Source organism: Coccinella septempunctata, chromosome 4 (genome assembly GCF_907165205.1).
Source record: "Coccinella septempunctata chromosome 4, icCocSept1.1, whole genome shotgun sequence".
Taxonomy (NCBI): domain Eukaryota; kingdom Metazoa; phylum Arthropoda; class Insecta; order Coleoptera; family Coccinellidae; genus Coccinella; species Coccinella septempunctata.
Window position 1 is genome coordinate 6,457,764 of NC_058192.1, and position 26,989 is coordinate 6,484,752.

The following is a 26,989-nucleotide window of genomic DNA, read 5'->3' on the forward strand; positions in this document are numbered from 1 at the left end:
CTTGTTTTTCATTTCAACGAAATTTTATTCAGGAATGAGGCGAATGGTGGAAGCAAATTTGTTCCAACAAAAAATCACCACAACTTCCGAACTAGAAGATCGCGAACCTATCAAAAATCGAAATTTTCACTGAAGAAAGCTTCCAACATGAAGGCCTAGTTATATGTGAGTATATAAGAATTCGACAATCGAAACTAAGAAAAAGGGGTTAAAATTTCAACGAGTCCACCAAATTGCTCTTAGGCTGTATGAGAAAATGAATAGATATTTGGAAATAATGTGTTAACATTCAAGAATTGTTAATATGATGGTTGCTCAATGAATAGATGAATATTTCAAAATGACGCTTTGATATTTTTTTTCAAATACTTTCATTGAAAAAAAAAATATTCAATTTATTCCGACGAACTGCTACAAGAATAACGAGGAACTGTTCGAAAATAAGCAGAGTCATGTCTAGATGCATTCGACCCTCCTTAGAAGAAGTACTTCACCAAGATAGATGGACCCGTATTATTTTTTTTAGCGTCATACTCCATTGCCCCAATCCTTCGAACGCACGATCTGAAGAGATCAATACCCACCTCCTTGCTTCAAAATCCTACAGGCAAAAACGGTTATGAATTGAGTTCAAGTATTACAGCTGTGACTAGAAGGAAATATCTCATGGACGAAAAACTGTGAACTAGTCATTGGTAACGAATTAAGTCTTCTTCAAATTTATCTTCATGAATTAATACTCACAGCTGGAATAATTCATTACGTTCCGTTTCTTCTCTTGCTGCTATCGAAAAGCCGTTAGTGATAAGCCAGATGTGATAAATGTTGTGTAACAAGGATACAATGACTACCCCCTTTGCATTCTTCCAGTTTTTGTCATATAAACAAGAGCAGATTAGAACGGACTTTTTTATAGATAAAGTCCGCTCTAAACGAATTTCAATCCGATAAAAGTGAACCTCAATCAGATGACGCCCAATTTAATTCGAATTTTTCAGGCAAATTTGTTTGTAGGGAGGCGAAGCATTTTTTGGTGGATATCCAATGTGTTTATGGGGATATACAAACAGGAAGTTTTGAAACGGTTTGGCAATTTCTGAAAATTTATATTCGTAATCAGTTTTCAATACTCCGGTAGTCAAATTTTCATTTCACAATTGTTGATTCTCGGTATTCTCCCAGACTCCCAAACAAGCTACAACAATGAATTTGAAATTATGACACCTGAACCGACTATGATGGAGCACATATCATCGTAATGGATGGACCGAATATATGAAGATTTACACATGGAGATATGTCATTTCCACGGCAAATAATCCAACTCGATGACATATAATATACTAGAAAGCAATCTGTTGATGGGGAAGGATAACGAATTGAATCAAGAGTTGGGAGGCTGTAAAATAAACACGACAGTGATAAAGAAAAGATATGAAACAAAATCATCAACGAGAAAGTGTTGAAGAGCACTATCGTGAAGTCTACTTTACGATATTGTTGAAATTTATAATCAGATCCTTAACCCATAATTTAAATAATAAGATTCGAGTTGGATTCGATTATAATTGTGGATATAAATTTTTTTATTCATCGTCTGAAGCTGAATCGTTGAAAGTTGAAACAGGAGGAAAAGTGATTTAAATTTATATCTCTTTCTGCCCCTTCTCGACACAGACACTTTGAATCCTTCGAATGGATGGAGACACTCAAGATCCTTCATAAATGCAATCAGTCATCCCTTTCTTCCATTCAGTGATCAAGAACCAACGTTGTTAACATCAATCTCATTAAAATTCGTTCCTTATCTGGGGTATAAAGAACTATACAACGGATATTTCTCCAAGAACTTCGGTAACGTTGATTGTTTAGCTCCGTGAAAGCGTCAGTACCAGACTGTTTCCATCATCTAAAGTAGATACAGAGAAACTACTCGTATTTTATTTGTGCTTTATGCTGAAAACGTGTGAAACTGACAAATGCGCTTCGGCGTTGAAACTGCCTCTCATTGCATCGCTTTTCCTCAGATAATCCCTGAAAATCGATGAATCCTTCGAAGATGGTCATCAATATTTCAGGGCGAGATGGTGAAATGGAGCTGAAATATGAATTCTGCGAGGCCATCATGTCAATTCGGCTCAAGGACGTAAGAAATATGGTAGTGAAATTAGATCGGAATCTAGGTTGTGATCTCCATTTTCGTGAGCGATCGCTGATGGAGTTTCAGGATATTTTCAATTATAAGCACCTATCAACATGAATTTTTAATCGGAAAAAACACATTCTTGTTCGCAAATATAATTCGCAGATTAATCTGAACTTGTATGTGTTCGCATACTATGTTTGATAATGTTTTGAAGGACATTCAAGAGCCTTTTCTGTTTCGAAAACTGAACGTAGTAGGAGAGTATTTCACGTGGATTACCAGGAAAATGCCTTCTTACACACACACACATTCTTGTTCGCAAATAGCAGATTAATCTGAACTTGTATGTGTTCGCATACTATGTTTGATAATGTTTTGAAGGACATTCAAGAGCCTTTTCTGTTTCGAAAACTGAACGTAGTAGGAGAGTATTTCACGTGGATTACCAGGAAAATGCCTTCTTGCCATATCAGGTCTTATTCTCCCTAATTTTTGATCGAGAAAGAATGAAATATTCCCTGTGAAATTTGAAGATGGTTATCGATGAATAAACTTTTTTTCAGCCCGAATGAAAATGTTGATGCAAACTGTTGATACTTGAAGCCGACCCTTCCAATCTCAGATAGCATGTTCTTCTCCCCTTCGAGTTTATAGGCGAGACCTTCGCGTCTTTGTTGGGGTCCCTCCAAAAGTAGGCCTCGCCCATGTAGGGTCGTGAGAACATGGATCCGAAATCAATTGGTAGTCTTATGAGGCCTCTGTCAGGAGGATTAGATACGTACAGTGGGGCTATGGCACGTAGATCCCATAAAATCGGACTGGTTATTATGGTTATCGATTTGACCTATTCGAACGGAAGTGAATCTTCTGGGGTCGCTGAGTTCGGACAAGGAAATAAAGGGTGGAAGGAAGAAACAAAGGTCCGATTCGTTTGTTGTGTGGAATTCCAATCGAAAATCCAGCTTTGAAGTTTGTGAAGTCAATCGTTATTGGTGTGATGCGGATTTTCCATGCAGATTCTCATCTCGGCAATTTAAAAATGGGGGATAAAAAATTTTCGGTGAGATTATGTCTGTGTGTGAAATAACGTGCGTTCAAAAACTGGTCGAAGGGAGGGATATGAAATTTCGAAGGAAAACCTCTATCAGTTGTTTGTTTACAGATTTCTAGATTTCGCTACATATATTGTATACTTTTTTGTATTCTTCAGTTTCTTGAATCTGAATAAAGTTATTATTACGTGATAAAACTATTGAGTTTAATATTTTGCGGAGGTCTGCAGAGATTGATTCTATATGTTCACATATTTTTATACTCAGATTAAGACATATTTAGTTAATTACATGTTGAAAAGTGTAGGTACATTCCTAATATCTGACAGTTCAAGCATCACGAAAGGGAGTGACAGAGAGACAAAAAAGCCACAAGAGTCACCTAGACCTTCTCGATTACGTTAAATTTTTCCTGTAATTCGGAGCAAATGATTCAAGAATTACGTAAGAAATACAATCTGCCGTTACTAGGTTCACAAAGAGCAGTTTTTATCAAATTTCTTCCTTCATGCGCCTTAACCCATAAAGATGCTCTCTCTACTGAAATTTTAATCCCCAATCAGCACACCGTAACGTAGATGTGATTCAACAAGGCTGTGATAACTGGTAAGTCCGCCAGAAAGCCTTCGAACACATATCAGCCTGGAGAATGAAACTCTAGAACAGGTCGAGCAGTTCAAATACTTGGGAAGCTTCATAAAACTAGGGCTAACCTAGACAAGGAAATACACAACCGTATCAATTCGGCATCACGGGCATTCTGGAAGCTAAAGGTCAGAGTGTTTCAAAATCACGACCTCAATCTGAAAACCAAGACAGCTCTTTACAAAGCAGTCGTCCTCCTAACGCTTCTTTACGGAAGCGAAAGCTGGACGCCCTACAGGCGACATATTAAACAGCTTGAACAAACGCAACTAAGTCATCTAAGACAAATAATGCACATCAGATGGTTTCATAAAGTTTCGAATGCAGAAGTCTTGCAACGCGCGAGTTGTACAACAATTGAGACTCAAGTAACGAGGGCCCGACTCAGATGGAGTGGCCACATTCTGAGGATGCAAGACACAAGACTCCCCAAAATAGCTCTGTATGGCGAATTAACAGAGGGAGCCCGAAAACCAGGAGGCCAGTATAAGCGGTTTAAGGATATACTGCATCAATCCCTAAAATCAGTTAATGCCAATCATAACTAGGAACAACTAGCGTTGGACAGGTCGCAGTGGAGGTCTTTGGTACACAGTTATAATGGAGACAGGTCACTGTTGGGTCTCTTTAATCACAGGAGGGCAAACAGTCGCAACTAGCCCTAAGAAATTACAAGTCTGTTCGCAATTATTTTTTTTTCTTCTTGTTGTAGATTTATTCCCGGTAACGGGATACAGCAATGAATGAATGAATGATAGGAAACCTTAACAACTTCCTTGTGTACGACGTCAGCCAAGTTAAGTCCCAAAAGATATTTTTCATTATTTCAGATGATGTTTCATCGGCATGAGAAGTGAGACTGCAGTCCAGAGGACATTGCTCGAGTCATTGGTAATATGATCTTCAACTCCCCTTAAGTTGAACAAAATTGTGTCTGCCTTTTCTACAAAGGAAGATTATTTGATTCAAACCACTACTCAGCCCTCAACTCCTCTGCACAGGCAAGCTCTTTACGTCCCAGGGTACCTAATTACCTAGTCGTCAGCCCATAGAGGATCTTCATAGGCAATTAATTTCAACATATAGAAATTTCGGCCTATTTGACAGGAAGAGAGATCTATTTCCCATTGATTTATACAGGGTCCTTTGAAAAGATGCTTAGTCCAATGTTCCGCATGAATTAAACCATCCTCGATAGATTCCGCAAGCGTTACGGTCCTGTGGCCCGCGAACCCCATAAAACAGGGATGTCGGGATTCGTTTTGGGACCTTTCGCCCGCGTCGACGTAAATCCGTAACTAGCAAAATGCGGGAAATCGCAGCGTACCACTGGGACAGATACAATCTTCCCAGTGCCGCTGCAGCTAATGAATTGCGGATGCCTCCGATCTCAGATTTTACCGAACGCACCCTCCGCAAGATGACCGCCAGTGAATCGGGCGAAAAATTTGACTGATTTATGGGGATCGAGCCAGATGGCTGCACCGGATTTTCCGCAGGAGTTCCGGACGTAGCGGGCCAGGAATTTTCATCGGAAAATCCTAAACGAATTAGGGCTGGCTCGGGACGCTGCGTCATATTGCGATTTCCGCCGGAAATTTCGAAGGGGCGTCAATTTGCGGTCGCTTGATTGAAGAAATTGTTTCATTATTCCGAACAATGAGGCATTATTATCTCGATCTCCTGCTCTTTTTATCAAAAACATCGCTCAGGGACTTTGGAGCTTGAAATTCATTGAAATTCTGTTTATATTGTCGACAAACGGTCAATACAGGGACATTCGTTCTCGAACTCACTCGAAATAATACGGAATACTGAGGATATTGAAAATAAAATAAAATATCTCAGAGAATTTGCAATATTTTATTAACTAATCAGACAATTATGACATCGCCAGGAGTTTGTTCCTTCTACAAGGATGAAACAGCCCTTTAACGTTAAAAGTTTGAAATTTTCAGCTAACAACTGTTATTCTTGCCATGCTCACTCCGATTCTGACGATAAAAATCATCCAACAACTCATAATTAATTTGAGGGCCCATATTTCGAGCGAAATATGATAAAACCCAGGTATTATTTGAACTGAGGGGAATATAATAAAATATAGGTCATCCACAAATCAACTACTCCAGTATGAAGTGGACGGGGTATATCTATTGTACGTGCCTATTATACATTCGAATGAAATTCAATTCAGAATTTTGTTTGGTTTTGAAATGCGGTACGAGTTTGATTCGGTTTTGTTAACCTAATATAAGCGAAACCATGAGCAATCAAATTAATACAAAAATTCAGCACAAAGCACTGTCATATTGACAAATATGAAAAGTTGTAATTCATTTGTAATATTTGAACACATCCAATTCGTGTTCAGTATTAATTTAATTGAAAAAATATGACCCATTCTCTCCACCCAAAAATTGCATAATATAAAGACTCCAATACTGCGTTCTGCCTTTATGATTTTGGATATTAAATTGGAGTTTCTTCACAGACATCTCTTTTTACCTAGGCAGTTAGTATGTTCGAACCACCCTCATTATACAACCCGGTCGCATGATCGCTATGCGGATTTTCCAATTTTCTGCCAATTATGATGATTCATGGCGTTTCAGTGTGCGAAGATCCTCAACCGATCTCTACCAATTAATTATTTCTGTTTGCCTTTCTAGCGCGGCATCATTTTCACATCACAGCCACCATAAGAACCGCCGGAAAACAAGGGACACACCGATGATTGACTAGACTGTTTGTCGATTCATTAGCAATAGGACCGAAACATCGGATCATGTTCGATATCCGTGATATAATTCCAAGGCAAATATTTATCGGTTGTCATTTCTGGACAGGATAATGAATTGTTTTCCGGGCGCAACGTCGTTCTGGTGGACTCCATTCCCCAGGACTGTTTGCAAAGTTCGTTAATCTGACAGAATGATCTGACGAAAATTGGACCTATTCATCAATGCGATTGGCTGAATATTTTCCGAGCTGTTGACTTGAAGGGGGAGAATTCAATTCCATTCTCGATTTTCGATTTTGGTTATTGCCACGTTTTCATATACAGGATTGTTATTTTATGGATGAATCCATCGGGTCAAGTTAGAATTCTGAAAATTCCAATAGCTTTTCATATTTATAATGAGAAAACCCTGTTTCCGTGTAATAAATATTCGAGAACGCTAAATAAACCATGGAATGGAGCGTGATATAAATTTAACTGGAATCCGAATGACCTAAAAGGATACAGCCTTATAAAACATCCAAAACGTGTATGAACATAAATGATAGTAGCGTCATATCTAGCTGAAGCCAGGAATTCATAAATGTTAACCATGAATATTCATTTTCAGCTATCTGTTGCGATTCAGATTTTTCCGCAACAAACAACAGAAAATGTGAAAACATTATTGCATACATTTTTAAGCAGACCTCATTCCTGACATATCTCTATTGCCCAAATTGGGTTCGACTCTGTCTAGTCCATTTTTCGTAATCATTATCATTCTGAAGCTCAAACCCTATTGATGCCTTGAAGCAATGATATCCTTGAGCAATGATAACATTTACTACCCAAGCAATTTGAACTATTTTGAATACTTTCAACAACATTGCATAGATGCTTAGTCTAGATTTGATTGAAAAACAAACGTGTATAAAGTTTTAAGGAAGGAATGCTTATGGGTTATTTTCATGAGCCAGAAAACTTTATTCGGTTCATAAAGCATATAGATAATACCGGATCTTATTTTTTTTTAATAAAATCTGGCTCCATGATCCTCAAACACCTATTTGTTTTTCCAGGATAAAATATAATCCTGGCACAGATGAGGGTTGAATAAAAACACGTATAATCCTTCTGCTTAGAGTAAAATCGTTCTTGTTATTTGTATCAGGGAAAATTTGGGCCACCAAAACAGATTCTGACTCATTGGACGGTTAGGCAACTCGACTTTAAAAGTTTGAGCAATACATTTAAATAAGATGCTTATTGGATCTATTTATTGAAGAAATACATGGAATCAGATTGCTGAAATCGAATTTTGTAGCTGTACCTATCAAAAACATCATTTCGACATTGGATAGGGATCAGCTATGTCTGTACCGTCAAAATTCACAGAACACAACGCGTACAGGAAAAACATTATATCAGTTATAAATTCGTCTGCTTCAAGACATTGCGGCTGTTTATTAATAAAAGGAGTAATCCATCAAGTGCCAAATAAACTACAAAACTGCTGTCCAACTTAGCCTTCAGCTCTCCGAGCACATCATCGATCACGTCGTCATATGAGAGTTTTTCAATGTTTTCATTGTTATTCCCGTTTTCTGCAGACATGGAGGGTAATTCATATACTTGGGAGTCTGTCTGTTATGATTCATCACTTCGAAGTCTCCTCGGAATTTTAACTAGAACGAGCTGAACAAATGGACATTTTCAAAAGGAATATTGGATGTTTCAATGACCCCATCCTTTCAGGATACTACAATCCACGGTTTTTGAAAATTGTTCAGTTGTATTGGTGAATTATACTGATTTTCAATTCAATTTGAATGCCTCAAAGAAATGGCACTTTATATCCAATGAGAAACGATGACTTGAAGGCAAAAATTCCAATTTTATTTCCTTAATAAAGTGCCTGTATTTGATTTTTATTCAGTTTGAGCAGAGCAAACATCTTTCCACCTTTCATTAAATACAAATTTTTTTCTCAGTGAAGAAACATGGCCCTTTTTACGATGCATAATTAACGAATTATAGCAACAAGGAATGTTGCATCTTGCAAGGATTCAAAGTAGTACATAGTTACTTCGTTTGGTCAGAGAAGGTTTGGACAATATAGTCGATTTAAAATGCTTTAAAATTCACCCAGAATAATCGCTTCTATCATGATGAGAAATTCACCAAGCCTATGGACAATAGCCATCGTATCCTAGGAGCCCCATCCATGAGGATAATATGGATAACTTCAGAGACAGAGAAACCGCAAAAAGCGGTTTGAAGACTCAAAGCAATCGTGAAAATTGGAACTTTTAGTGTGCATACTATTTCAAAAATCACCCCACCTTACTATTTTCAAATAATTTCAAATCCAATTCACCAATAAATAAAATGCTTTCCTCGCAATGCACCGAAATCCCATAGGATATGGGGGAATATGAAAAAATCCAGAGCGTATTTGGAGCGTGGGGTGATGCTGTCACAAACGATTGCCCTGCGAATCCCGACATTCATTCCTAGTCTTCCAAATCAATTTTTCGACTGCTTACCCTCACAAGAATGAAGATATTTTATCGTCGAAATCAGGAGGATTTAGGGGTTGAAGGCCCTCGGGTTCCGGATTGGCGTAGGTAGGTGGAAACAAAGAAATATGAGCATCCAATCGTGTCCGGATGTAGGTATGTGTCTTTTACAAAAAAACTAAAAAATGGCTGTAAACCCCAACATTCCCAGGAAGGGACTGATGGACGTTAGATCAAATATTTTTCATTCGTTTCCATTCTTCATATTCTGGACAGATATTATCTTTTATTCAAGGTGAAAGAAAGTGAATAACCAACTGACCAATGAGCCAGATTCATTTGAAAAATCGATCGCATTCAATGCGCTAATTCTCAATTATCATTTCGATGCTGTCATCATGAACTATAATCTACTATTCATGAATAAATGAACGTAAAAATGGTTATCGAACTGGCATAACACCATCAATGCAATCACGGAGAAATACATATTAACAGAATGTTGCGTGATAGTAGCTAATCCTATACAGATTCATTAATATTGCAGCATGGCTGTTTCACACTGGACAAAACTGTGGTTTCCGCCACAACACACAATTTTGCTGAAAAAATATTTTGTCAGCCCTACATTATTCTATTTTGTTACACAAAGAGAAATTCCATCGCGTTTTGAAGTTAACCAATCTATTTTGCAACTTCAAAATGTAATTTCCCAGATTTACATCAACGGAATTGATACTGAAATTCAATCGGCTTCGGAAATTTGCAGTGAAGTTTAATTGTTTTCTTTGAGAACGATTTGTAGAGTTCTACGAAAAGAAAACGGCCACAGGATTTGAATATCAGAAAGAAAAATGTTTCTCGGTTCCTGCTCCACTTCAGCCTGAGGCGATGAATAATTTATGCAAGAAGTTTTCAACTGTAACTCACACAATGTAAGGCATCATACTCTGGAAGTTAGTTACATTTTATTTGAACTTTTTTCATGATCGCCCCCAGCGTAGTTTCAAAAACAAGGGTACCTAATTGGGAAATTATAAAGGCGTGGTAAATTATATGGAAAAAAGGAAAAAGTTTCAGGGGTTTTTACATGGCCTGTAAACATTTTAAGTTTGGGCAAAAGCATACGAATGAATCGTTGGATGATTCTAATGAGGATGGAGAAAATTGAATACAACAATAATGGATTTATCTCAATTTTGTCACCCTCTTCAACTCGAAAAAATGCCTGAGATTTTTAACTGAAATCAGGGGATGATACAACACAGTCGAAGCCTGTTTATCAAATTTTAAATTCTTTGAGAATTCTGTGACAAACGAGCATAATATTCTGGATTTTGTTCAAAACACTGGAAATAATTTTTGCGACGATTTTGTTTTAAAATTGCTAAAGCGAAACGGGGTGATAAGCCCCATTGAAAGTGGGTCCGAAGTACAAGAACACCGGCCAGATTGATGTTACCTACCTGCACTTAAAACTACCTAGTAAAGTTCGGAAACTTGGAGTTTGCTAGGAGAATAAATTCAGGGAAGAGCGGAGGAAATGGGTTTTTTTCATTTTCCATGAACAAGCCAGGAGAGTAGAACTTTCGGATTTTCCTCTTGATCTACTTAGGAACCCTTTCAATTATTTTATAGGCGAACCGTTGGATATGAATGATTAAGTTGGTTCAGATGACCTTCGACTCATTGCATGCAAAATTTGATAAATACTTACATTCATCGTGATCTTTGGCGGTGACTGTGAGAACGGTGTGTTGTATATCTTCATTTTCGTCGACTTCCGCCTCGTATAGGGCCTTATCAAAATAAGGAGGGTTGTCATTCTTATCAGCGATTCCAATTCGAATGAATTTAGTAACTGAAAAAAACATAATGGTTAGTTAAGACTCTGAACTGTTCTTCACATTCATACATCTCCCAACAAACACATACAACAAGAAAAGTGAAATGATGTAATTGTAATACGCTTCCTCAGAGACAGGTTCGATTTTGTGTATCTGATTTTGAATCCCGAAAAACGATTTTGAAAAATAGCACCACTTTGCTATTTGCAGAGGACTAAACATAAACCTTGGAAATTTTCCTTCGAGTATGCTTTCTTCACTTTAATTTAAAACATGATGAAGAAAATAATTTCGTTCCGTATTCATGTCCTTTCGAATTTACTGCCAAAATAATAAAGTTACTCCCGAGATAATAAAATCGGTGTAAAAATGCTTCCGATACGAATAAAATATTTGGAGTGTTGAGGTGCTTACGTGGTTTAAAAGTTTGTGAGAGCAATAATTGAGTTACCTTTCGGAGCAGTTTTTCCGATGGGACCATCACATCTGAAAGCTTTTTAATAATGTCGAAAAATGAATTTCCAACGAAGTTTAGGTTTGGTCCCGGCTCTGAGACTGCTTCGACAAAGAGGCCTGTCAATACGGGAATGAGCAGAATATGCGGTAGCTATATATTTTCTTCAAATATTTATTCTGGCTCATGCTTATACCGCACCCCATCCGGAATTTCGACGCTGAGTAGATTATTGTTTCATTTTGTGTTTAAATTGAAATGTAAGTGCTCTTTTACCCATACCGAGTCCATTAAAGAACAAATTACAGCAGGAATGTGAAGTCCGGTAGGATTTTGAAATATCATTCTAGTTTTTACAGTTACAGATATGTTACGTATTTGGGATACTGTAAATAGGAAATAGATATGTTCAAGTGTGAATTCTCATCGAAAAGAAATGACAAAAATGATTATGGTAGAATTTCAATCAACAAATTTCTATTAAAAGGGCAATAAATTATATGGGGCACAAAAACAGAAATTTCGCTCAATGCAGATTACAATATTATCTAGATTTGTAGATTGTAGATTGAGATTTTGTTCCTTTTTCCTCGTAGTTTTAGCCAGACTCGATTGTTCAAGTTCTGAACTCAATGGAAGATGATTGATCGTTGAAATGTTCTTTTCCGTGAATAATTGAATTTTATATGCTATTCAGCAGTAACGAGGAAATCATGTGAACTGAATCACGAACTGACTCCATATAATTTCAAAATATACTACATATTATGTATAATTGTGATGTCGTGATGGTAACTGCTTAATTTTGACCTAGTATAACCATATAATAAGTGTATTCTACACGCAATGAGTCGAATATGGATGATTTTCCCCATCATGTGTAGTGTATCGCTATCTTGGTAAATATGGAGCGGCGTAGAGTAGTTCAAAGCCCACTGCGATGGTGCAATAATTTATAAAGACCCCTTACGTCATCCTAAGATTCATCCGAAAATCAGAGAGTGAAAATCAGTGTGAATTACAAATATCATACGATTTCATGAAATTCTTTGAAAATATATTCATAGGATTGTCATTTAAAAAAATTTTAATGTCTGTCTCACTCAGGGTTGTTAGGCTATTACTGAAATCCAAAGTTATGCATAGGATATACGGTGTGACTTCGACTGTTATAAACCGAACATTATAGCCGATATAATCTCATTCAACATGTAGATCCGGAAATTTTATAGACTTCAAACAGTTTATTTCAGCAGTTTCGTGAACGTAGCGAATTTTCCGCGGTTTATAGCTCTTTTATTATACCAAGAGAATTCGCGCTCGATTTCTACTTTATTTTTCGGAGATTTAAAACCCTCGAAATGAGCAAATCATCTTAATTGACTTCTTGCCGTCGTATATTAGCTCTTTGCGACTATATTCTTTCATTACAGGAGGGTACACGATAGAAGGGATATATTGGAATTGTTCCGACGTTGAATCGTATTATTTATGATATAGCAACACATTTTTTTGCGCCCAAATAGGTAACGATAGATAATAGTTGAGTGATAGTGAGATGAACAATTTGAGTACAGCAATTCTTTTTTTAGGAACGGAAAACTGGCTCATGTCTCCCTAACTCATGGGAGAGTTGAACAGTGGGCGAGAGAGTCTTGACCATAAGTTTGTTTATCAGTAAAAACATTAGAAGAAAACAATTTCCAATGACCAACGATTTGTTCATGTCAAGGTTGTCTTCATCAGATATATCAGCGTATGAAAAACATATTTTCTATTTTAGAGTCACTCTCACTTATTTCCGAGATATTTTTTACTTTTTTGAACCTTCGTATATTTGTTTACATTTATTTCTATTATTATTTATTACTTTTCAGACAGTGTAACAAACAATAATTATTCAATTTCTTACTTTGTAACAACAAAATCACGTTCAACCCTCTCACTCCCGAACTGTTCTGATGGCGGCCAAAATGGAGCATTTTCTCCAAAACTAATGGAGAAGAATTGATAAAATGCTGTGAAAGTGTAATACCTTTACAATTCCTCGCTTGTGGCTTCATTTGATTCACTCTGAAGGCAAAAATTGTGAAAGGAAACAAAAATTTCCCAAAAGTCTTCAATCTTGAGGTTTTCGCCAAAAAAAACTCAATATATCAGCTCTTACTAAATGCGTTCAGCTCAACCATAAGCAGATAGGGCAAACTCTCTAAAGCAACGGTTATATTCCTTTCAATTCCGAAAAAGAACGGAATCTGTCAAAAATAAACTTTTGCAAAAAATCAGAGTCGTCCCCAACTACGCCTCAACGAACGCCTCCTCCAATTATCGACTAATTCCATCCTAACGACATCTGGATTGTTCAGCTACCCCTAACTTCGTGACAAACATCTTGCTATTCAATTAAATAGCAACACCAAACTGTGCCGGAATCCTGGCGGCAGTTCTGCGGAGGAATCCGTTGTCTCAATTATGAATCAGAAAGTTGACTCCCAGTTAAATGAATTTCGGACCACGTTCCCTTTCTGCGGGATACCGAAGGAAAACTGCGATTTCCATGGGAAGTTTGGCGCCCGATTCCTGGAAATTGTGGCTTTTGGTAATTACTGAAGTTTTCGGTTGGAGGAATCGAAATTCCAAACTTGTATAATAATGACAAAGATGAGTTCTTCCAGGAGCATAATCCTTTGTACGTCGCAGTTTGAAAATGGTACAAACCTTTTCGAAGTATTCGAAAATAGTTCGACAAATGTCGCCTTTTTAGTGAGTATCCAAACAGCAGCTTGGGAGTCTCACACTCCTTAGAGAGTGGCACCTCTCAGGGTTCATCTTAAATCTAATTTTTTGTTTAATGAAGCTCATTTTTTTTTTTGTAGCAGGGAGAAAATCTGCTAGTCAGACGAACCACCCTCTCCTGAGTGGAAACAAATGTGGGGATTCTCACTCTCCTGAGCTCGAGACCCATTAAAAACCCTTAACTGCTTCTTGAATATTGGTTCCGGGCATTTGCCTATAAACCGTTCATCTCTTAGTCGGTTTTCTTCTCGCACACTAGCGTGCTGGGATTTATGTGTATATCCTCTATTGGATAACACTTTATTGGATTTTTCAATAAGTTTCTGTTATTATTTTAATCTCTTTTTAATTGATCTCTTGGTCTCCTTCGGGTAATTCGCATTCTCCTTTTGTCTTCCTCTGGGTCGTAGTCCACTAGTCTCCTGAGATGGTTTTTCGCTGTTTCGAATAATATCTCTGCTTTTCTGTTATGGTTCCCCATTTTAGGTCTCTATAAATCTGTCTATTCCTGACAAACCAAGGTGCATCTATTGCACATCGTAGCAGCTTGTTTTTAGTGGCCTGAATTCTTTTGATATGGCTCTTTGCCGCGAAACCCCAGGCCACTGATCCATAAGTCAGTTGAGGCCTAGCAACGGCTTTGATTATCTTCAATTTTAGTCTTTCGACATGTGGCTTCTTCTTCCTATCAGAAGGTAGAGTCTATTAATCGCTGCTTTCGTTTTGTCGATTGCTTGTTTGATAAGACTTTTCCAAGTAAGTCCTTTGTCAAGCGTTATTCCTAAATATTCGGCTTCATTTTTCCAGTCGATTTCTTCGCCGTCAACTTCTAGATTCGTTGTGGGTCGCAGTCTTCTCTTCTGTAGTAATATTGCTTGGCTCTTTTGTCCATTGAGCTTGATTTTCCACTTTATGCACCAGCAATCATTTGTTTCGTCAATCTTTTCTTGTAGAACTCGTTCTTTTACTTCTGGGTTGCGGTGTCGAGTTGCTATGCCTGTGTCGTCAGCATATAACGTTAGCATGGTTCTTGGATTCTTCGGAACATCGTGAATGTATATATTGTACACAAGTGGCCCAAGTACTGACCCTTGGGGTACTCCAGCCTCTATATCTCTTGTTGTGGAGCATTCTCCTTCCACTTTCACGTTAAATCTTCTATTTTTGAGATAATTCCGGATCAACTTGCATATTTTGATCGAATATCCAGCACATCTCATCCTATATATTAATTCTTCATGCTCTGTCTCATCCTCTGTCGAATGCTCTGGCGACGTCTAGTAAAACAAGACCTGTAGCTTGTTTATTTTGGAATCCCTCTATAATGTATTCTGTGAGCCTTAATAATTGTTGCTCAGTGTATACGACGAGGAGTTTATACCACGGGACTTTCTCGCCTTCCGTATAAGGCGTGAAGGGGGAAAGACTATCTGAATGTGGGGTGTTGCCAGAACACTTGAACGATAAGTAGAAGTTACGAATATTACAATAGTTTCCACTTTCGTCGAAACTATCGCAGCACTTAAGAAACGTCTCTTGTCAATTTCACCAGGATACGAATTGTAGCCAATGGAGAGACTTTTCGAGAAATTTTTTCATGTGGAAATTCATAGAAGAGATTATTTCACCTCGGAAAGTCAAAAACATGAATGAACATTTGTTCTTCAATGAAAAAAATTTTTTTTTTCGTTTGACGAATAAAAAAATATCTGACTTTCCGAGATGGCGAACTGATTGAATTGAATTATAATGAAAACCCCATATAGATTAGTGGTTTCTGACGTAAGATATTCATTTTCTCCTTTAGAACTGACCAATAAAACGGTGTAGACCCCTCTTAAGTGAACCCTCATCGACAATTAGCAACGATAAAATTATTTTAAAACGGCTTAGCACTTGTGAGCATTATAAAGAGAGGTTTGGAGCACTTCGCCAGAGTGTTTCTCTTTTTTTGAGCCAGTAGCACAGCTTTGATACCGGATAATATTCATGGTGATTTTCGTATCGCGCATGTTAACCACCTACGTCGACTTCCTATTACCATTCCACATATTATGCATGAATGTATTCTCATTAACATTTCCCATTACAGATACCGCGAATTAATAAGTTAAATCTAGAATATCCACATCGAATTACCGGGACGCTATAATTTCTATAATCGTACGAAACGGGATTCAATTAGGAATTTCATTCGGTAATTCGGGTAATTAAATCCATTTCTGCATCTCTCCGCGACTGCTGTTCATCGAGTAAAACGTTTGATGATCGAATTGGTATTGGCTATCGGACGAGAAGTGCAGGTAAACCGTTCAAATGATGAGGACGGCATATCGGTTGTTCGCCAATTAATTAGTCGCGTATTTATTATACTGCTACCGACGTGAAGTCACCCATCCAGCTAATAAAGTCACCGACGCTGATCCCATTAAAAATTAGTTTAGAAGTTAGAAGAATGCAGATACCGATGAGTTGAAAACTAGTGCTTGGCTCTGAGATAATGTTCTGTCGGCTCGTCAAAAATTTGAACATAGTTTCCGAGTTCAAAAATAAATGTCTTTTGGAAAGCACTGTATATACAGTGTGAGTCATTTCCTCTTACAAATATTTTAACAGTAGATTCTTGAGCTCCAAAGAAACTCTTTTTTCCTCTACAATTTTTTCCGCGTCTGCTCGGTTTAAAAGATACATGCTCTTGAAAAATCCTAAAAAAAATGTTAGTTTTAGTTCTATCTCACAAACGGTTCAATCGAATTGAATGGATTTCGGAATTAAGTTTTCAATTTATTTGCTGAATCTTTTTCGAACACAAAATATCACCTACGTCTTCCTCTTCCACTTTTCTCATTATGACCTGTAAGGACCATAAAAATACCAAAAATTCTGAAAACCCAACTCTTGAAACTAAGTTGGACGCTATCTACTAAATATTTGAACGTTTTGTAAAATAAAAGTACTCTTCATATTTTCTCGTATAATACGTGGTTTTCGAGTAATTTGATGTTCAAAAATTGAAAAGTATCTGTGGAATTGAAAAAATTAGGGACTTTGGCTGAATACAACTCTGTTTAAAAGATCCTCAGATGTGTACTGTCACAGATTTAGCTAGTTATTCTGCAGGTAATTTTGTTTTTTCAGGGGTGGCAGAGCTCATTATGAAAACTCGAAATGGCCAAATCATTTTATCAGGGCCGAATCAGAAAAAATGGTATAGGAAAAAAGTGTTTCTTTTCACCTCAAGAATCCACTGTTGAAACATTTGTACGAAACAAAGACTCACCTTGTATAAATGCATGTCGAGGTTCGCAACACATGAAAGTGAAAAATCGATAAATCAACAGTGATTTCCAAATAGGCAATGCATCATTCACGATGAATCCAATCTATTCATTTTTATGGGCGGTATAAAACAACGGTAGGCCAATTTGAAATTTGATGAAAAAGCGAAATACTAATTTGGGATGGGCGTGATCATACGTGGAGAATAAAAAGGGAATTTTGGTTAATTTAAAACTATCAATAATTTCGACTGACACGTTTCATCAACAAATCAATGCCATCAATAATTTGAAAACTACTACGGTATAATCATGGATTCCATAAATTTTACTGAATATTTGTACAACGTTCGATTCATTGGGTATTGTAAATGGTAGACACTCAATTAAAATAGAATTCTGCGTATCTCTAATCATTATTGAAGAGGAATATCATGCCAGTCAAATATTGATTTTGATCACATATTGCAGATAATTTTCATAAAATCATCTGTGGTTTGCATATTTGCGTAGATATTTGTGGATAGTTTTCCATTTGATCAAATCTATTTGATCCAGCGGAGAAATAAGGTTCAATATTATGAGCGAATAATTTTCACGCTCAATCCCAGCATATTATCACGTTTACAGAAGAGCGCTTTACACAATTTTCCTGCATCGCCAAACTCCTGCATGAATAACTGTCATGGATACCTTGGAAATATGTTTCGTGCTGCATTAAACAAGCGAGGATCTGAGAGGTTATTTTGATTTATTGTGATCCGTCCGATCGGGGTGGGTGAAAGAATATGCGAGAAAATATTCGATAGGCGTGTATAACAGTTTCTGAGAGATGTTCCGAAGGCGATGGAATTCCAATTTGGTCCACTTAGAATTCTGCAGGGTTGTTCAGGGAGCAACATCGAAATTTATGTGCGTAGATGGATTGTGGATATATATTTCTGGGGGTGCCACGTGAATATCTGCTGATTTATGGGAGTGATTGAATATTTGTGAGTTGAATAATTCCAAAACTCGCCCATTTTTCGAATAAAAGTATGTTTTTTGTTCAATTCTGATTATCCTTGATTTTTTTTGTCCGTTTGGCCAAAGGGAAAGTTATGTTACCCACAGATAGTTTGCTGGGTAGTTTTTTTTCCCGGGTTGAGTAGGAAGAACTCCTAGAGTTCCCTAGCAACAGAGTTGCATCCGATTATTAGGCTGACATTGAGTAGCCTTCAGAGCAACAGATATTCTTCCTAAGGGATTCATTCATTCATTCATTCATTGAAAAAGGGAAAAAACAAGAAGAAAAGAAAAAGAAAGAGAAAAAAAGGTGCGAACAGACTTAATTTTTCAGGGCTAATTGCGACTGTGTGCTCTCCTGTGACTGTAGAGACCCAACCGTGACCTACATATCCTACCACACTCCGGGCATGGATAGTCATCAACCAGATCTGGCCGCCGCTGTATCCTTCTCGAGTCTCCATTATAACTGTGTACCAAAGACCTCCACTGTGACCTGTCTAACCCTAGTTGTTCCCAGTTATGATTGGCATTAACTGATTTTAGGGATTGATGTAGTGTATCCTTAAACCGCTTGTACTGGCCTCCTGGTTTCCGGGCTCCCTCAGTGAATTCGCCATATAGAGCTATTTTGGGGAGTCTTGTGTCTTGCATCCTCAGAATGTGGCCGCTCCATCTGAGTCGGGCCCTCGTTACTTGAGTCTCAATTGTTGTACAACTCGCACGTTGCAAGACTTCTGCATTCGAAACTTTGTTTAACCATCTGATGTGCATTATCTGTCTTAGATGACGTTGTTGCGTTTGTTCAAGCTGTTTAATATGTCGCCTGTAGGGCGTCCAGCTTTCGCTTCCGTAAAGGAGCGTTGGGAGGACCACTGCTTTGTAAACAGCTGTCTTGGTCTTCAGATTGAGGTCGTGATTTTGAAACACTCTATCCTTTAGCTTCCAGAATGCCCGTGATGCCGAATTGATACGGTTGTGTATTTCCGTGTCTAGGTTAGCCCTAGTATTTATGAAGCTTCCCAAGTATTTGAACTGCTCGACTTGTTCTAGAGTTTCATTCTCCAGGCTGATATCTGTTGGAAGGCTTTCTGGCGGACTTACCAGGATTTTGGTTTTGTCGATATTGAGTCTAAGGCCTAAAGCTTCGTATATATGTTTATAGGTGTCCAACATTATCTGTAGATCTTCCGAGCTGCTAGCGATAAGTGAACAGTCGTCTGCATATTGAAGTTCAGTGATAAACTTGGTACTGGTTTTTGCTCTGAGGCGCTTCAGATGGTGATTTATAGGCCTTTCTATAATTTTCTTTGGACAGTCTTTCCTTCAATTATCCATTTGTTAAATACTGGTACGTATACTCGACTAAATCCAGAGGGTTTTCAAATCCTGCTTTCGTACGGTTCTGAATAATTTTTTCCGTTGGAACAACTGCTGGGTGCATTCCGATTTCGATAAATTTTTATGAATGCTCTTTCCCTCCAACGTCTAGCCCTGTAAATCCAAACGCCTTCGAGCTCGCATCGACCAAAACGCTAAGGTGGATTTTGTCGGCAGCTATCCTAACCCACGGCGATATTTATTATTGGAGGCAGATGTACGGCTTGGTCCATCGGGGGAAAACCCATTTTCTTTCATCATACACGTCGTATTTATGGCCCCTTTCACACCGGTTACGTCTCTTGTTTACGAACTCACGCGGCTCTTAACATCTGATGTACGGAATACGTGGCGACACTGAGCGCATATTTCAGAGGAGTGGCCGCATCTATCTGCCGTCTACGGTCGTTAGTACTTCCTATTTTTCCAAACACGAGCACGATTCTCCAACCTCGGAATCGATGGGTCGGAACGCTAGAAAACCACCTCCCCGACCCCTAGGAACGTTCAGAGTCTCCCCCGCGGGAACAATTCGAAATGAAAAATAACGTCGCATTAACAACGGGAGAAATGTGGGGGATTGAGCTTGTTGAATCCCCGAAACAAGAAGTAATCGTGAACAATCTAAATTCTCGTATATAAGTTGTCAGAAATGGGATTGGGTTGAACTAACAGAAATGAAAAACTTATGGCTTTCTTTAATGCTAGTAAAAATGATACTTAAAGAAGCTTTGAGCTTTTGATGAGTAAATGGAGCGTTACTACTAAGGTCCTTTTCTTAGGTATTAGTTCTTAGTAACTCTGCATGAAAACTCACCATTGAAGAGACTTCGAATTTGATTATGAAACTGGGCGTTAAGCATTAGACGTTTCTACCGAAAATCCTGACAGATATCGATGATCAGAGAAGATTATTAAATTTTGACAATCGACGTCAGATCGCAACGGGTTAACCTCAGATTAACGTCAGTTGACGCCGATCACAGAGCGGTTTGTGGGTTACAACATAGAAAATGGACTGAGCAATAACCGACACTAGCAGAAAAGCTTTTACTTCGTAGAAAGAGAGAAAGCAATGAAACGGCCATTACCTGTCTCTTTTCTGTGGACATAGACATAGAGGCGACCAATCAAAATTCTAGAACATTTTTCTGCCATATATTTACTGGCCAGCTGATCTCTTTGTCTATGGGATACATCGATTCTATTGATATAGAGCGAAGAGTTAAAATTAGACATTATACCAAAAAATTGTGAGCAGGAAGAAAAAATCCCGAAATTAATGATTGATCCAAATGCGGTACAATACTGAATATTCACGATTCCAGGTCGCTTTCAGACAGCTGAGTTCCGTGAATATGCGAATTCAAACTTCCTGTTGGAAGAAGTTCCCAACTTTCGGATTAATGACGGAAATTTTAAGAGCTGTTAAGATCGCGATTCGGGTGATTTGTGGACGATTTTAATAAACAGGGAAGTTCTTAATCGTTACGAGGACGATCCTGATGTAGCAGATGTTGTCGCAGATGCTACAGGCGCTAAAACATAGCTGCGGAGTACTTTCAACAATGGGCTTATATCTGCATAAATTGAGACTGATTAGGGAAATAAGGAAAGCACTGATTTGAAGAAATTTTTTGCACTTATCTAAATTCATGAGTAGTGCGGTCGCCCCTTCATGTACCGAACTCAGTCAAGGCTGCTTGACTCCAAGAAAAATGTAGCCACAATAAGTTGTGCTTACGGATTTTGCCCGTGAATTAACGTTTTGAAAGTTTTTGCACGATTAAAATGTCTAAACGGGGCCAGATATTTGGAATTTTGGTATGAAAATATAGGTTTTCGAACACGCTGAATCTATTGCGAGCAATTTCGAAAGCCTATCTCCCTTCGTTTAGATTTTCGTGTTGGAAATGGCACTTTATAAAAATTGCTAATTTCAATCTGCGATATCTCCTGTTATATTCCTCTGAACCATGTGGGATTTCCGGTTTTATCCGCGTTGCCTAGGCTTCCACCCTAGCGCAAAAATCCGATTTCGAAAATCTCGATTTTTTGGGTCGAAAATGAGCAAGGGGTTAGGCCCCCTAGTTTCACCGACACGGAATTTTTTCGCATATTCCCCTCTTATTTATTATATGAGCTGAATGTTTTCTCATAAATATAAGCTCGAGATAAATATGCCAAAATTTGTCAAACGCATCTTATCCATTATGTTGCAGGTGCATATCAACCATTCCTGTAGCATCAAGTAGTTATAAGCACGTACGGCTGGATAAAATAGAACGAAGAAAAATTGCACCATCTTCGTAAAACGTACAAGTGATATCGAACGAATTGAGTCTAGCTATTACGGATGTAGTTCAGGCTTAATTCATAAAGCGTGATTGGGTCTGGAAGAAATATCATTCTCTGGATACCTCTGGTACGTGGAAGCATGGAGCTGAATATATTATTTGAACTCCCGGAAACCCCTACCGATACAAATAATGGATTCGAATCAATTCAATTACACTTCAAGCCTTGGAATAGGTACGCATCTTATATTCTATCCGTTTTTCTATTCCACCACACTATCAATTTCTTTCTGCGACAGCTGCTATGTTAAAAAGTGATCTATCCCCCTGGATAAAAACTATTCGGTTAATTCTTTCTCGTAGAGCGATGTTTTTCAGTGACACGGTTCGCTACGCTGACGAAACGCAATAGTTTTTACAAGGGTAACAGATTTATGTCTTCGAAGAGCTGAAATATAAGGCCGTAAAAAACATTCGTCGAAAGGTCAACAACAAGAGTTCCCAGCAAGGGACCAAGTTGTGGTCAGAAACACAAAACTGCAAACTACATATGGTTCCATTTATTCGCTAGACATTATCAAGATTGAAATTTGCAGGGAAGTAATTTCATTAACCCCAAATGGGTGGATATACATTATCTGTCATTCCTAATAATTCGTTTACCCCGATACGAAAAATTCCTTCAGAAGCACAGCATTACAATCAATCAACGTCAAAAACATGAGAATGGCACAGTTGACGAAACGGAATTTCAGTGGGGAATGACCAATTAGGCTGTGATTGAAAATTTATTGGATTGAAATAAATTGCCATTGTCGTCCGATAATTGGGACACTGAAATCATTCGTGTTGGGGTCACCTCATACTATTTTTTCGAATCATACACCTCTTCGGAATGGATAAACTGAAAATCCATCAATAATTGCAATATACAAAGCAATAAAAAAAGTTTGTCGTTCAGTATAAATTCGTTGAAAGCCTAGTTAAATGAAATTTTGTTTGTGAAGCCACTGTCGTTGATGGAATAATCTATTAAAAGGAAATTTTTGTTGATGTCCAAACATTTATATCAAATGAATCCGAATTCCAAATGAGCATGAAAATGTTTTTTATTGAGATGATAGAATTAACAGAGCTTTAATTCACAATCATGTGAATATGATAGATTCCTGACATTATTCATTTCGACAGAGAAATAATATATATTTCCTGAAAGATTTACATTAATACTTTTTCATCTCCAAAGGGTGCAATAATATGAAAATTATAGTCCCAAATTCTATCGTAGGCATTATACAATGATGATAATTACATATCTGAAGTGGCACAAGATTTGAGGAGCAAAAATTCCAGTGAGAAACTGGTGTCTCCGACAATTTCCCGAGATATAAAAGACGATATTTCATTTGTCGACTCTGATTAAGAGCTCGAAAATAATTGAATCTTGGGGCTTTCCGGCATGGGCCGAAATGAAGAATTGTTTGCATTTGTCATTTTTACGACGAAGAATCGGAGGGTGCTCATGAATTTTCATTCGTTGACAAACAGGTCCATTTTCTTTTATGAGGGATTGGCTGTTTTACCTGGGAGTTATTAGATTCGTTCAGGGAACCGAAAGATGAAAATGAATTATGAAGCTGAACAATCTAGTAATAATTATAAGTGTAAGATAGATCCCTTGGTTTATGTTCAATTATTAACTGCAACACCAGTACATATTCCACATATTGTAAAATTCAAGTAACTATGAATATAAGTGGAATTCAAAAAAAAGGAAAACATCACACACAGCATATACGATTTTGTATCATAAGTCTCTAGAACAAAATACGATATACAGAACTGAGAGACGTATTATTCAAGGACTTGTAAAAGCGAAAACTTTTCATCAGGATGAGAAATTTCTGGTGATGTTTGAAGGTTAGTAGTGGTGAGCTTTGGATTTGTCCCCACTATAGTATATGTGTCTTCCTTGGGAAAGAACTTCAGGCAGAAAACAATAATGTGAAGAATTTGTCACAATTTCGTAGATAACAACTCACTATTCAAACTCTGGCATGTAATTATGGAGTCCTGAGTACATATCTCTGAGATAATCAATATCACTCCACAACTCATTCGAGGGTATAAATGCTTTGGACAGGTTATACATCTGATTAGAACAGAAGTTGGCGTGAATATCTATCTCTCTATTACTAGGAACAGGGAAGATGACTTCAATCGGGATATTTCAACCCGAATCAACAATGGACCATGCGGAACAAAATATTCGCACTGATGGTTCGATTTCAAACAATTGGCTGAACCTAATCACGAAATCGCTCACACCCCAATAATCATAAGCATGATAGTCATTTCCCGATATTTCCTGGAATCGGGAAATTCATTGCAACTCGATTTTCACATGAAGTACCTACCTACACTATTTATGCTCAAATTCAGATTGATAACGTGCAAATAACACACACAACTCAGAAGAAGTCAGTGATAAACACTACAAATTTATTTATTAGTATAGATATAAACTAAATAACGAAATAAATAAATATCAGGTAGGTCTAACCTTGTATTTCATACTATGACTGATCTACACGTCGAGAATTTCAGGGTTCTAGTAGATACTCTTCTTCAATCATTCAAGAACTAAATTGACCCTTTAAAACTTTCCGACTGAGCACCTCTTTCAAATCATTAATTTTGTTGACATCAAGCGCTTCCACTGATCCATTTAGAATTCTGTAGGTAATGCCGGACGTTTCATGTCAAACAATGAAAGAAAAAGCGTTTAATGGTCGTTTTAACGTAATTTACCGTTTCAAAGCAGTCAGCAAAAACACTAATGAGCGCTCCAATATATATGCAAATCAAGGGTTTCAACCTGATCGATTTAAATCTCCCTACATGGTGTTATAGATGTGACATATAATTCTCGAAATATTTGAACTAGATATATGTTGTTATCACTGAATTATTTGACACCAAAAGGAAACAAGCGAAACTATCTTCTATTTTCTACAGCATCAGAAGAATTGAAGTTTCTCACTTTTATTTATGCAGCAAGGAATTCAAATATTCATTATATTGAGCTATGACGAGTTTGTATTTGGAAAATATATGTGCAATCGACAAATCTTGAATAGCCAAAAATTATTCGTTCACGCATGCTTATAATGTAAAATTATTAACCCTTTCAGTCCTAGTGGTTTCACTATGAAACCACCTCTAATAATATATATTCCATGCGTCCCTATGGTTACATCTCAAAACAGCTGCAACAGTGGTAAGTCAAAGGCTTCCTCTTGGATTGGGTTGCAAAAGTTCTGCAAAATGGCGCTGTACAGAGTGTAAAGTTGGTCTTTGCTTAGGTGACAGAAAAAACTGTTTTTTTGCCTTCCACAAGAGATAATAATATTACTTGTATTATAAGTTGAGTCCTGGTCGTTACATGTAGAAACCACCATTTAAAAAAATTGCAAATAGATATTCAATGAAATATATTGAATTTCATGTATTCTCGACCTCAAAATATGAGTTTATTTTGAATGAAATTTTTTAATTTGGGCCTAAAAGGGTTAATAAGGGTGTGGTTTACACATAAACAGCATCACTGCATGACACTTCCAAGCCAAATTTCTGCGCCAATTTGATGGGGAATGCAATAGAGGTATTTGTGATCAAAAGTGAGTTTCGATGAAGAACAGAGAATATCGATTAGTTCGGTCTCTCCCCTTCCTATTTATGTTCGAATTTAATATTCCAAGCTAATAGGGGAATTTGCATATCAATAAAGCCAAAGATATTCGGTTCCTCGAGCTCTATTCAAAAGATAACTCACGAAACCAAGTCCGAAATATCTGAAACTGGACCATATTAAAAGCATTCATGCCCTCCAATTCGAGGTATTGGCTGCTCCGGCCACTGTTATCATGCAGTTGACAGTTGGCAGAATGTAGCCATTGAATTTCGGGCAGAGTAATTCCGAGCAATCAGAGAATTCTATGGTGTCCTTTCCGTAATCGAATAAGGAACCTCAAGGAGCACAGGATGATGCGGTCAGCAATTTGAATCCGACGGCGCAGAAGGAGAACATTTTGGTTCTATGACGTTTTATTGCAACGCATTTGAATACGATTCAGGCATATGTGCTCGGACAACAAAATGTCCCTTGGGCATTCGAATTTAAGTTGAGTGTATCTTGGAATTATCCATGTAACAACACATCTCAAAAAATTACCTCATATATACCAGAAAAATGGTCCAATATTTCAAATCCTTCGGTGAAAACGAAAAACTTAGGATCTGGAATGTCACCTGAAGATCTCTAAGATAAGCGTCCATGAATTCTTATTCGAATCAGCTCCGTTTTTTCGCTGAACCGGCAATATAATTCAAGAGAAGTGCCCTGGACAGGCAACACACATTGAATTTCATAGGCGAATAAAAATTTAATTTATCATTTGTTCTGTACGCGACAGCGGGAAAAATATGCGCTAGATTTCCTCCTCTTTTCGTGATAACCCTGGTGTTTTGCGTTTTTGCCGAAGAAGCGAAAACTTCGCGGAATACATAAGAAAAGTTGGAACGAGAAATAAGACAAACTTATGGGTTTTCTTTTCACACCATGCTTCTGTGGGTTTGAGATAGGTACCTCCATGACAGTCTGGACAAAAATGAAGCAGATAATTTGCTTACATGAAATAATAATAAAGGGAAATGAAAAAAAAGTTCTGTATATGTACTGATTTATTAAATTAGGTGACTACATACGGTTAACATGCCTGAAATGGCAACATTAAGCCAAAAAATACAATAGAGATATAATAGAGAAATAAATAAAATAAAGGT

General features: G+C 37.5%; 1 protein-coding gene across 10 annotated transcripts in view; it reads right to left on the minus strand.

Moving 5' to 3' along the window:
- LOC123310662 (neural-cadherin) overlaps positions 1-26,989 on the minus strand; it is a 303,888-nt gene that overhangs the window by 53,342 nt on the left and 223,557 nt on the right. For all 10 annotated transcript variants that reach the window (XM_044894221.1, XM_044894218.1, XM_044894220.1 and 7 more), the window contains one exon: positions 10,805-10,948. In XM_044894221.1, the coding sequence (XP_044750156.1) occupies positions 10,805-10,948 (144 nt within the window). The remainder of the gene's footprint in view (positions 1-10,804; positions 10,949-26,989) is intronic.